Below are 12,992 nucleotides of genomic sequence, written 5' to 3' on the forward strand. Positions count from 1 at the left end.
AATGCACAATACAGCACTTTATATCCTCCGTTTTTGGAGTTGTCGGACAACACTCACGTGGGGGACTCCCTCAGTTTGCTCGGGGACTTCAATGCTCTCAAGGTGGTCGATGCCTGTCATGGTGGTAATCCCCAAACCAGTCGGTGGAAACCAACCAGGTATGCAGTCAAGCTGAAGGAGTCTTATCTGGCCTTTTTAGCCTATGGGACTCTGGAGGAAGCCAATGGGTACTGATAGGGCAAGCAAAATGTTGCTTTGGTGGTCGCTGAGGCAAAAACTCAGGCATGGAAGGAGTTCGGTATGGCCTACGGAGAACAAATTTCTTGACAGATTGAAGGGAATTCTGGCCCACCATCCGGCAGGAGACAAATTCCTTGTGTTTTTTGGACATACTCGGCAAATAAAGATGATTCTGATCAGCAAACCGCTCACCCACACACGGCATCTGCCATCTGCCCTGAACAGTGAAAACCGGGATTTATCCGTGAAGAGGCTCATTGGGAACTGGTGGGTGCCATGATTGGGTAGAAAAGGAGTTTCCCTGAATTGCTCAGTCATTCACAAGCAAAGATGGGGCGAGGTTCGCCTCTTTGTGAACAAGTGCATGAGAAAAGAGTCAAATAGTTTAAGGACAATGTTCCTCAACGTACACAAGGAACTTAGGGATTTCATCATCTACGGTCCATAATATCATCAAAAGGTTCCGAGAATCCGGAGAAATCACTGCATGTAAGCGGGAAAAACCAACATTGAATGCCCGTGACCTTCGATCCCTCAGACATCAATGTGTAAAGGATATCACCACATGGGCTCAGGAACACTTCACAAAACATATGTCAGTAAATACAGTTTGGCGCTACATCTGTAAGTGCAACTTGAAACTCTACTATGCAAAGCAAAAGCCATTTATCAACAACACCCAGAAACGCCGCCGGCTTCTCTGGGCCCGAGCTCATCTAAGATGGACCGACGCAAAGTGGAAAAGAGTTCTGTGGTCCGACAAGTTTCACATTTCAAATTGTTTTCGGAAATTGTGGATGTCGTGTCCTCCGGGCCAAAGAGGAAAAGAACCATCCGGACTGTTATGGATGCAAAGTTCAAAAGCCAGCATCTGGGATGGTACGGGGCTGTGTTAGTGCCAATGGCATGGGTAACTTGCACATCTGTGAAGGCACCATTAATGCTGAAAGGTACATAAAGGTTTTGGAGAAACATATGCTGCCATCCAAGCGACGTCTTTTTCATGGACGCCCCTGCTTATTTCAGCAAGACAATGCCAAACCACATTCTGCACGTGTTACAACAGCGTGGCTTCGTAGTAAAAGAGTGCGGGTACTAGACTGGCCTGCCTGCGGTCCAGAGCTGTCTCCCATTGAAAATGTGTGGCGCATTATGAAGCGTAAAACCCCGGACTGTTTAACAGCTGAAGCTGTACATCGAGCAAGAATGGGAAAGAATCCCACCTACAAAGCTTCAACAATTAGTGTCCTCAGTTCCCGAACGTTTGTTGAATGTCGTTCAAAGAAAAGATGATGTAACACAGTGGTAAACATGACCCTGTTCCAGCTTTTTTGGAACACGTTGCAGCCATAAAATTCTAAGTTAAGGATTATTTGCTCAAAACAAAGTGTATCAGTTTGAACATCAAATATCTTGTCTTTGTAGTGTATTCAATTAAATGAACATGATTTGCAAATCATTGTATTCTGTTTGTATTTGTGTTGAACACAACATCCCAACTTAATTGGAATTTGGGTTGTAATTGATCCGATGTGGGGCATGTAGGTATTCACAAGTCTTACGGGCAATTAGTTTATCTGGTCATAACTTCAACGTTAAGTGAAAAACCCAGTTGCTTTAAAAATAACAACAGTTTGAAAATATTAACTTGTTGAGGTTTGAAACTGAAGTCACTATCGCATGCGCGTTCAGTTGTTACGTCACCTTCAGTTTCAGTAGCCTTGCGCCTTCAGCCAATTTAATTTGTTTTCCCAGACAAACTATTTTAACTTGTTTGCCCAGGCAATATATTTGACAAATTATGTATAATTAATATTTAATAGAAACTAATTGTTCAGTCAGCTTTTCCACAATGTTTTTCAAATGCTATTATTCCAGAATAGGATTATGATTACATACCTCAAAACATATGGCTTTTACAACGTTATCTTCCAGCGAACAACAACAACAACAACAACAACAACAAAAGCGAGAACACCATTTATTGGCTTACTTCTCAGGAACATAAATTACACATTCAATAATCAAACCAAATGCCCTGCCAGTGAGTGACTCCTCCTGTCATCTCTTCAAGTTGTCTTCTACAAGATGTATCGACTCCGTAGCCTTGCATAGTGCGCTGGGTAGTTCCTTTGAAGGTAAACAGACATTTTCCCATCAACTACCTGATCTGCATTCACACCTGTGAAGGAGGAGGAAATCAAATTGACTTCATTGAGGAAAGTTTCAGACGACTCAACTGTATACGAGCTACTTGACGACGACAAAATGATCATCAATAAATCGAAATGTTGGCAAATATAATCCATCCATTCTCCATAGCAGTTGTCCTCATGTCCTACTTAACCCTATCACAGCCTATTCCAGCCGACTTTAGACAAGAGGTGGCTATACCCTGCACTGGTCGCCAGCCATTTGAAGGACACGTAGACTGTAGCACTTCGCTTGTAATGCTTCTGCACAGGCAGTGCGGGTTCGGTTCCCACTCATAGATGGTGTAAATGTGAGTGTGAATGGTCCTCTGTCTCTATATGTGCCCCGTGATTGACCGGCGACCAGTCCAAGGTGTCGTCTGCCTTTTACCCATCAGCTGGGCTAGGCTTCCAAAATGATAAGCGGTATCGAAGATGCATGGTAGGACAATGGTTATTTTAACACTTGCGTGACCGTAAACAATGTGCGAAGTGATTGCAAAGGCAATTTGCAAACAGACTATTTGTATTTCCATTGTTTCCTACGAGAAATTACATTACAGTGGAAGCCCGATTTAAGGTATATTGGAGGTAACATACCATCTGGAGGTAGGTTAATTTAAGACTCTAAATTGGCCGTAGGTATGAATGTGAGTTCGAATGGTAGTTTGTTGACATGTGCCTTGGTACAGTATGTTTTCTTGTCAAACCGTTCGTCTATGGCCTCTCATTAACGGAACTGGAAACACGAAGCGCACTAATTCCTCACGAAAGCCGCCAGCCTCGACTTGGTACTAACAACAAGCACACCAGCGTGGTAAGTGTGGATAAAATGTACAACTTTTCAAAATGTATTTAATGAGAAAAAAATAATTTTGTAATGTGCACGAATAGTGCATATGGCCACAAAAAAAGTGCTTCAATATAACAGACAATCCGTTATACCCCCGGCCCCCATTAGTCCATTAAACCGAGGGTCCACTGTATTTCTATATCCTAACAAATCAGCGGTCGACCCTCCTTAGAGATTCCACTGTATGCTGATTAGCTTCTTTTTACACTTGAAGCATGAGTTACAGATGTTTTATGTACTTTTAAAATTGTCCGTGCAGGGAGTCCTCTTCTTTACAAGGGAGTACTGTGCAGTGGGTACGGAAAGTATTCGGACCCGCTTCAATTTGTCACACTCTGTTATATTGCAGCCATTTGCTAAAATCAGGGTCCGAATACTTCTGGCTGTGTGATATTTCAGTTTTTCTTTTTGAATAAATCTGCAAAAATGTCAACAATTCCGTTTTTTTTCCGTCAATATGGGGTGCTGTGTGTACATTAATGAGGGGGAAAAAATGAACTTAAATGATTTGAGCAAATGGCTGCAATATAACAAAGAGTGACAAATTGAAGGGGGTCCGAATACTTTCCGTACCCACTGTTATGTCGGGATCATCATGAACCGAGGACCCGCTATGCAGTTAATACAGGTTTGAAGCTGGTGACAGGTTGACCCTATAACATATATGAGTTCTATTAGCATACATCCTTTGGGAAATGTTGAATATGAGTAAATCAGAGGTTGCCAGCTCCCCGGAAGAGCTTGTTTCCCACCGAATGTACGCACTGTATGTTTAACACAGTGCAACAATTCCAATGATAACAGATATCAGCTCTGAGCTCACCAAGCTTCTTTCCGGTTCTTTCAATCTTGTCCAAGGCCGCCTGCATATCTCCTCCCTCTGGTATGAGTACCTCTATCTCTCCCACAATGTAGCCGAAGTCTGCTTGGTCTAGATCTACTCGCACACCGTCCTCTTCTAAAGTGAACGTCCGCCTCAATGTGGTAAACTCCGCAAAGCATACTAGATTCATAGCACTGACCCAGGACTCGCCTGGCGCCCAGTTCATCTCCGCATTGCCAAGACCATGGCGGTCAGTTAACGTCTGACAGCCCTCAGTCATCAAGAACTTAACGCTTTGGCCAGTGTCTTTCAGAAACTCCTTCAGCTTCAGATGAATATCGGCCACATTGGTTATCTCTTTGTAGCAAGTACATAGTTTGGCTGCTTTGGATGATTCTCCTCGTGTCTCTTCTGCCCCTTTGACTGTTGTGGTTGGACACTTGAGCTCCCAGCATCCTTTGCGTTGACGCAGCCACACGTCGCTTAAAGTGAGGTCAAATTCTGGGGTGTCAAAGTATCGGTCCTGAAACTGGCACTGACCGGCACAAACTGAATATAAAAGGGAGAAAGAGAGGAGGCTGATTAAAACTGAAAATGTTATTCTTATAGTGTCATCTACACGCCGAATTTGCTCACACTCTATTTCTTGTCTTGCTGAAATCATTTTTCGGGTCAAGTGCGCCAGCCCTCATCCACCGCATAGATTACACGTATAATACGGCTCTTCATTACCGTGACGACCCGCGGCAGAAGGACATACAATGGATGTGTCCAGTATATGTGGCACACGGACACGTCAACGAATACATGAAAGAACTCTCCACCGAGACCCACAACGTCAGCTACTACATCAAGTGCCGCTTGTCAGAAGCAAACGCTGTTAGCTTACAAAATCTTTTTAGAAAGACAGTTCAAAAAGATGAATTGGTTGTTTAATTCAATACTTGATGAATAGGCAGGAACTCCAGAGGCCCAGCTGTGTCTGCAAGCAGTTAGAAAGTGAATTTTCCATCATATGTCCCCCCCTTAAGTCAGGAAAACAAAAGTAAAACGTACCTCCAATTTCTTCCAGGGTTTTCAGACTGTTGGCATTGCATACAAATTTTCTCTCCACTTCTATACTCATCTGAAATATAATATATTCACATTCACAACACAGCATGGCAACAAATGCATGCAAACCTGAAGGATGAAGTCATTATCGACTTTACCATAAGTATCTCATCCCGCTCATCTTGTCCTAATTATATTAGAAATTACCTCATCTCTCACACACACACATGCCACAGGTATAACATTGGAATGCACCTAAAGTCGGAAAATTTAGAATTTGACCGTAGCATTTGACTTACTGTCACGCATAGTATGACGTACATTGTCTTTGTAAGTTCTCTTCCAAAGCACCCAGCAGCAATTTAGGGAAGGGCTTTAAGATATGAAGGTGTTAGTCAATATTCTTGCTAACATCGTGGTTACGTGAGCTACAGGTTGTCAATATGCTTATAAACAATGCCAGTTAAGTGATATAATATGCGTGTGGTAATGTATTCATGTTGGTATGAACATTTCTGGTTAATTCAGCAGCAAATATCTAACATTGGCAGCATGTTGACCAACCGGTGAGCACATCTGCCTCACGGATCCGCAGTCACGGGTTCGTATTCGAACTCCGACCTTCCCATATGAAGTTCGCATGTTCTCCCCGTGTATGCGCAAGTTTTCACCCGCCACGCCGGGTTCCTCCCACATTCCAAAAACATGTTTCTTAGGTTAAGTGAACACTCACTCGTCCTTAGGTGTGAATGTGAGTGTGTATGTTTGTTTGTCTAGAATTGTCTACATGTGCCCTGCGACTGGCTGGCAACCAGTCACCTCTCGCCTGAAGTTGGCAGGGATAGGCTGCAACACACCCGCGACCCTAATGAGGAAAAGCGCAGTATAGAAAACGGATGGACATGTAGCTAACATTGTGTGTTGATTTTGTCATTTAAAAAAAAGAGATCTTTTATAAAAGGTGCCTACTCAGATGTTTCCTCGAGACTGATTACACAGCTGTCATAGTTCACCAAACCGGAAGAGGGTAAAACCTTCATCTTAAGCCGTGGTACTCAAAACTGAATTGTTTTGACATTCATCACTTGTACGACAAAAGATGTTAAAAAAATGTCTGTGTCGTTAATAAAGGTTTTATGATAGCAACAGTTTGACATTGAAAAAGATGATTTCTATTTCTATTAGTGCCGAAGGGGTCAATAAAGTAGTTTTGAATCATGAATCAAATCAGAGGTTGATCTTAAGTCTGTGGTTGGCAAACATTTGCACTCAAGGGCCACTTTTGACTTTTAAAATGGACCTGGCCCATCTCATTGGCAGATTATGAAAGAAAAAAAAGTTAAAAAGTGCATTTAAAACTGTTTATTTTAATCAGAAAATAATAACATTTTCATTTGTAAATTTCCATCCATCCATTTTCTGAACAGCTTATCCTCACAAGGGTCGTGGGTACACTGGAGCTCCAATCATGGAGTCTTCAATTAACCTACCATGCATGTTTTTGGGATGTGGGAGGAAACCGGAGTACCCACACAGGCACAGGGAAACATGCAAACTCCACACAAGGAGGCCCGATTTGAACCCGGGACCTCAGAACTGTGAGGCAGATGTGCTAACCACACACACACCCTGGTGCCATTTGTAAAGTTATTATTTCGAATTATTTTAATTATACCTAATTAACCAGATATTTAATATCCATCCATTTTCTGAGCTGCTTCTCCTCACTAGGATCGCGGGCGTGCTGCAGCCTATTCCAGCTAACATCGGGCAGGAGGCGGGGTACACCCTGAACCGGTTGCCAGCCAATCGCAGGGCACATACAAACAAACAACCATTCGCACTCACATTCACACCTACGGGCAATTTAGAGTCGTCAATTAACCTAGCATATTGAACTTAAATAAAATATTTTTTTTATTTACAATATATGTTACCCAATGACTTCATGACATAAATGACTACAACTTGGAAAAAATGAATGCGTTCATTTTATTTAACCAATTAAAGGAAATAAAACAGCTAAATTAACAACAAATATTTCAGGACTCTTGACGATGTAAATGCTCAGTGGGCCGATTAAAGAAAGGGGCGGGCTGTATGTTGCCCTTGGGCCATATTATGCCCACCCCTGCATTCTGTGATTATAATCACAGTTTGGTGGTGTTGTTTTTACATTTTAGTCATTATCTTTCCACATAACACTTCAAAATGTTATTTAAAAAAAAAAAAGTCCTTGATTCTTCCAGGAAAGAAAAAATATTTAAAATTACAATCAAATCAGATGTAGGGCGTAGAGGTTCCACTGTAAGTACGTCTAACGCCTTGTGCACATTTACTCCACGTTACTACAAAATGTAGTGTTTTCAACGATATTAAATATTAATATATACTAAAATATACTTGCTCGCTGAAACCACTAACTTCATTCTACATTATACAGGTCGGCCAAAAGTAGGTACAGTATACAGTTTATTTTTCAGTTATTGAAGGGAGGTAGGAAGAAAGAAAAAAAGGAAGCAAAGAAGGACAAAGCAATGAAGGACGCCATACACACAAACCCACAAAAATCCCTCCTATTCCCAGGCTAGAAACTCGAATCCTATTTTAAAAACCATACTTTGAAAAGCCTCATGGAGTCGAAACCCTACTTTCAAGCTATATGAAACTAAACTGTTTTAATAAATGTCATTGCAATAAAGCCCTAGCCTAATGTGATCCAATTAGTTTGTGTATACGAGTATATTGCACCTACTTTGGACCCATGTGCCTTATATAGTTTACTGGGCGACTCACTCGGTAATTCAGCAGGTATCACACGCATTAGTTATGAAGGTTTAAGAAGCACGTTTCCGTTTCGTGTCGCGTTTTAAGCCGTATAGCTGCTGCACCTGTCCCCTGCAAATCAAACGCGAGGGCCATTCAATTCCATTCGATCCGAAAAGAGTTAAGCAAAACATCACCACCAGTATTCCACCGTATAACGAAACTAGCACACACCGTTCAACGTCAAGTCCTTCAAATCCCCTCAGAACATCGACATGTAAAGACACATTTGAGCGACGCTCGGTTTCCGGAAGCCCCCACCCTACACGTCAGCAAGTCAATTTTTGCACAGGCGCAATTAGGGACACCTATTAGGGCCTTCAGAACCATCACTCCCATTTCCCAGCAGCATGGGGATGGTGCCAAATTTTTAATCTCCTGTCTTTTTTTTTTTTTTTTAAACAAACATTTACTCTGTGTGGACGTGTGTTCAACATATAAGATATTTTACACATAAATAAAGACATAATTGACGCTAGTAGAGCCCAAGTCGAGTGGTTATATCGGTGTAATGTATCATTGATTAACTCGCTTTACAACTATTTGAACTGGCAGAATGGGGCCACCTTTTTAGTTTTTTTTAAAAACAGCTTTTAAATATGCATGTCGTAATTTTCAAATGTAATACACTGACGTAACTTTATTAGTCACAATTACTTTTCTTTTGTTTTTTCCTTCACTAATTTCAATATTTGGCTTTTTGATTCATCTGTCATATCTGCGGGTTTACATAAGGGATTTGATGGCCGTGTGTGTGCGTGTGTGTGTGTGTGTGTGTGTCCCTTCTGAACGTCAGCAATCAGCCTTGGGGGGAGCTCTGGTGTGTTTACTGGGGGAAGGAGAGAGGGCGAATAGAGGAAGGGGGGGAGAGAGAGAGAGAGAGAGAGAGAGAGAGAGAGAGAGAGAGAGAGAGAGAGAGCAGGCAAGAAAACTTTTCACTTGTGAGGAGCCCACGGAGGAAGCGTGCGTGTGTGCGTGCGTGCGTGCGCGTGCGCTGGAGCGGCAACCATGCAGGTAAAAACGAGAGACATGAGCTAATTGCTACGAACTTAATTAAAACGCCAATCGTGATCGGATTGGAAGGGGGTGGCCTGCGATCGATAGAGGATCAAGCTATCGAGCGACCATTGCGCCGTTTACTAATCCGATCCTTTGTAGAAATGTAACATTGCATTCCAAACTTTTTTTTTGTCTGTCTTTCGCCTTGCTCTGCTCTCTTTAGACCACCCCCATTGTCGAGGGAAGCGATCGCGACTCGCAGACTAACCAGCTTCAAGTCGGTTTTTTTAATTTATTTTAATTTATTATTTATTTATTTTTATAAACACCCTCCCTCCCAAGGCGTTTAATTCCTCTACTCAATTACGCTTTTAAAAAAATGTCACCGTAGGACGAGCATGTGTTGCACTGCTGGTGCTTAAAGGTAGGGTTCCGAGGGGGGTGGATGAAAAGGAGGTCTGATAGGAGGAGGGAAGGGGGAGTCGAGTGTTTTCGAAACATCTGTAAGATGAGAACGTTCGTTAATTAAATGGCTTTAGTCAGGCTAGGCCTCAATTTGCGCTGTTAAACAAGCAAGCAAGCAGGAGGCGGCGGGCGGAAAACTAGTAGATGCCCGACGGGTAAGGAGACTACTCGAGGGCCGTGTGTTTGATAAGGTGTCAAAGGGAGCGTGTTTTAATGTCTTATTAGTGGGGCGAAGTAGCTGCGGTTGAGGGCCACCTGGATCATGCGGAGTTGGAAAGGGGGGAGGGAGGGAGAGAGAGAGAGCGAGAGAGAGAGAGAGAGAGCGAGCGAGCGAGAGAGACAGACTCGCCCCGTTCGGAGCTTAATTATCTCTCTTTGCTAACACGGCTAGCCTAGCAAAGTGACACGACTCGAACTCACCGTTTGTTGTTTACAACCGAGCTCGGACTCGCCTGGAGCCCCGCTGTGGTGTGTTTCACTTAACATATTGTGTCTACTACTTCCTCCTTTTTGTGTGTAGTAACCAGCGAGACCTCTGTTATGCGACGTTACAAGACCGGGGTGGGGGCTGCTTAACCTAGCTTGCTAGCTAATTGATTTGCGTCGCCAGCTAATTAGACTGCTATCTAATTAGCCAACTGTTATCGCGGAAACGGCGATCAAGTTGTGTTTTAGCTTTTAATCGCAAATGACGCCATGTGGAGCGTTTAAACGTGAGGCTATTTGACGTCTCCGAGTGTTATCTGGTCATATACCCCTGCTAGCTTGGTAATTGGCTTGACGAGGAAGTGAAGAATTGTCGATAGTTCGTTCGCCGCATGGGGCAACTTTGCTCGCCTTTTAGTTGCTTACTGTATTTTGCTCGTGGAAAACTTTCTGTGCCGTTCAACGTGAACAATAATATTTAGACTTAGAAGAGACTACATGAAAGAAATTTGGTCGCGACATGAGGGTATTAAAATGGGCAATACTTAATAGCACTAGAAACAAATGTGTGGCAGTAAAATGTTGGGCTTTACATTGTTGATATCCTCCATCAGTGTTTCTCAACCTTTATTTAGCCAAGGAACATATTTTACAGTAGAAAACTGTCACTGCCCACCACCAAATAAAATTGTTAGAAAAATGTCATGTGCGGTGGTGGAAGAGCATTGTTCATTGTTCTGCCTTTAACTAAACATAGCTGGCATAGCTAAATCAACAAAGATATCTTAGTTGTATTAAATAATTAAGTGCAATTTTTATTATTTCCCACAGCACACCTGATGATCTCACAAGGTGTTTGGAAATCACTGTCCTAATTAATAGGTCTCGGCCTAGTTAAATCCTGCCAGTGCTAAACATATTTGAAAAGTAATGCCTTTCTTAGGGCCTGATTTACGGTGTCCGAAACAGGTCACAACAATTGCAAATGCCACAACACGACGACATTAACCCACAATGGAAATGCAAACGCCGGAACACGGCGACATCAGCCCACAACACGGCGACATTAAGGTACAATGGCAGTGAGCGCCGGGACTCCCTCTGTATAATTTGTCCGTGTTACTGGGGACTCATATTGCCAGCGCACCAGCGAGCTTCCCTTTGTCTTTAATAGGGGAAAATGGTAAAAGATTATCCTAACGAAATTAAAGTTCTGATTAGAACTGAATACCTCACACTGCCTATATCTCCAAAAGCTAAAGAAACACATTTCAAAACCTTAAACGATATCTATCCTTGTATTAACTTCTATGAATATAGTTGAGGACAAAAAAAGAAACTGAGGCTGGAAGTTGCACAAGTTTGAATTAACCAAATTGGAAAAATGAGTGAAAGTAAGCTTTTTATGACCTGTTTCGGAAATTAAATATTTTTCAATTGTCATAAATCATCAATATGGTAATCTAGACAAATTATGCAGTCGGAGGGAGTCCCGTAGTCACTTTTGTTGTAAAGTATCTTAATGTAGCTATGTTGTGGTTTTCATGAGTTGTGTTGTGGCGTTTGCATTTCCGCTGTGAGTTAATCTCATTGTGTTACGGAGTTTGCGATTGTTGACCTGTCTCGGCCACTACTGATTTCATGTGCAAAAACTGCCGCCAACTTAATTGCTTACACTAACAGATGTGGAAGCTGATCTCTTAACCTGCCAGACAGATGCACAAAATTGTCGCACAGTTCATGGCTGCTGTCTTTAAATACCGCGTTTGAGTGAACACTCAATTTAGTGCCCACTATTTAGGACCTTAAAGATTGCAATCTTAGTAGATTGTGTCCAACACCCCCACCAACACAAAATGTTAGCGTGAACACGCAATTACATGCCCGCCGTTTGGGCTTCTAGTAAATCCGGCCTTTAGAGTCAAGTTAGAGATGAAGTGGTTTGTGGTGACCAAATTAATCGAGGTTGTCAGGATATTGCTAAATGAAAATGACACATCCGTGCACTGAAAGCATTGCAACGGGCTTCATTTTGGTTACCAAAAAAAACAAAAACAAATGTATTACCTTATGCATGTATGCAAGTAAACAGCAGCAATCAAAAGGAATGAATGAATGGTTCATGGTTAAAATCTTGGCTTTGGCCTTCCTGTGGAGTTGGAGTTGTATTATGTTAACGTTAACCACTATTCATTTGTATATACAGGAGCAAGGTGACCTCATATTGAGAACATGTGCCTCACATTTCTGAGGTCCGGAGTTTGAGTCGCTGGCCTTATTGTGTGGAGTTGGCATGTTCTCCCCTTGCTTGCGTAGATCTTCAGCAGGGCACTCTGGTTCCCTCTTAGGTTCAGTGAAGACACTAAATTGTCCATAGGTGTGAATTTGAGTGTTAAGTCATTTGTCCTATCCAGGTTGACCAGTCCATGTTGTACCCCGCCTCTCACCCAAAGTCAGCTGAGATAGGATCCAGTCCACCTGTCTCCCTAATAAGCATAAGCGCTATAGAAAATGGATGGATGTTATAGTGACCACAATGATCAGAGTTCAGATCAGGTATTACAAAAATAACATTACAGATGCATGCACTTAAATTGTTGCAACAGGCTTTTTTTTTTTTCAATACAAATATATTAAATCAGCAACCCTATGCACTTTTTGCATCTTCATAAGCGACAGCAGCTAAAATTAATTTTCACCGATGAAAGACACTACAAAATGTCAAACTACGGTGCAGTAACCTACGCGAAGGGAGTAGTAAAGTCACAATTACAGTTATTTATGAGAAACACATCTTAGCCTTAAATATAAAACAGTGACATGAAAAATAGTAAGTACTGCAATAACCGTGTACCTTCTTGTGCTGCATGACAACACGCGCAAAGTAGTTCATTGTGCCCTGTTTGTAACCTTGAACTGTCATAATTACCGTAAATATATATTTAAAAATCCTAGGCCATGAATATAAAACAATCAAATGAACTGCAGTAGCTGAGTGTGCCTCCCTGTGCCGCGTGACCACCTATTCATATGCCACGTGCCGTTTGTAACCTTGAAATGTCGAATGTCAGAACACTTGTAAACTGAGGACCCCATGTACCTGAAATGAGTGTGG

The 12,992-nt window shown here is 42.2% G+C and overlaps 2 protein-coding genes across 11 annotated transcripts in view; one reads left to right on the forward strand and one right to left on the reverse strand.

Moving 5' to 3' along the window:
- Positions 1-2,205: 2,205 nt before the first annotated feature.
- thtpa (thiamine triphosphatase) lies at positions 2,206-9,974 on the reverse strand. 4 transcript variants are annotated; one of them, XM_061757846.1, is made up of 4 exons: positions 9,872-9,974; positions 5,165-5,234; positions 4,109-4,657; positions 2,206-2,422 (listed from the first exon to the last, which is right to left on the reverse strand). In XM_061757846.1, exons 1-4 carry the CDS (start codon positions 9,935-9,937, stop codon positions 2,322-2,324), a joined length of 786 nt encoding a protein of 261 aa, XP_061613830.1. In that variant the 5' UTR covers positions 9,938-9,974; the 3' UTR covers positions 2,206-2,321. The 4 variants fall into 4 exon arrangements, with proteins under 4 accessions (XP_061613830.1, XP_061613831.1, XP_061613832.1 ...); XM_061757847.1 differs by lacking the exon at positions 9,872-9,974 and adding an exon at positions 8,162-8,275; XM_061757848.1 differs by lacking the exon at positions 9,872-9,974 and adding an exon at positions 7,958-8,155.
- The window catches only part of zfhx2 (zinc finger homeobox 2), a 28,338-nt gene continuing 24,212 nt past the window's right edge, over positions 8,867-12,992 (forward strand). For 2 of the 7 annotated variants that reach the window (XM_061757842.1, XM_061757843.1), the window contains exon 1: positions 9,629-9,919. Coding sequence is in view for 2 of the 7 variants with exons in the window: in XM_061757837.1 (XP_061613821.1) it covers positions 12,389-12,433 (45 nt within the window). In the remaining 5 variants the exon portion in view is untranslated. Of the gene's footprint in view, positions 9,002-9,304; positions 9,411-9,439; positions 9,607-9,628; positions 9,920-12,291; positions 12,434-12,992 lie in introns of those variants that run through there. The other 5 variants (XM_061757838.1, XM_061757841.1, XM_061757840.1 and 2 more) reach the window with 5 other exon arrangements.

The sequence above is a fragment of the Phyllopteryx taeniolatus genome, chromosome 20 (genome assembly GCF_024500385.1).
Source record: "Phyllopteryx taeniolatus isolate TA_2022b chromosome 20, UOR_Ptae_1.2, whole genome shotgun sequence".
Lineage (NCBI taxonomy): Eukaryota > Metazoa > Chordata > Actinopteri > Syngnathiformes > Syngnathidae > Phyllopteryx > Phyllopteryx taeniolatus.

Excerpts from the sequence above, each read along its gene's own strand:
- thtpa (XM_061757846.1), bottom strand. The coding sequence starts at position 9,937 with ATGTTAAGTGAAACACACCACAGCGGGGCTCCAGGCGAGTCCGAGCTC. Across the intron at positions 4,658-5,164 it reads AACCCTGGAAGAAATTGGAG|TTTGTGCCGGTCAGTGCCAG; the intron begins GTACGTTTTACT and ends TTTTATATTCAG. Across the intron at positions 2,423-4,108 it reads AAGAACCGGAAAGAAGCTTG|GTGTGAATGCAGATCAGGTA; the intron begins GTGAGCTCAGAG and ends CCTCCTTCACAG.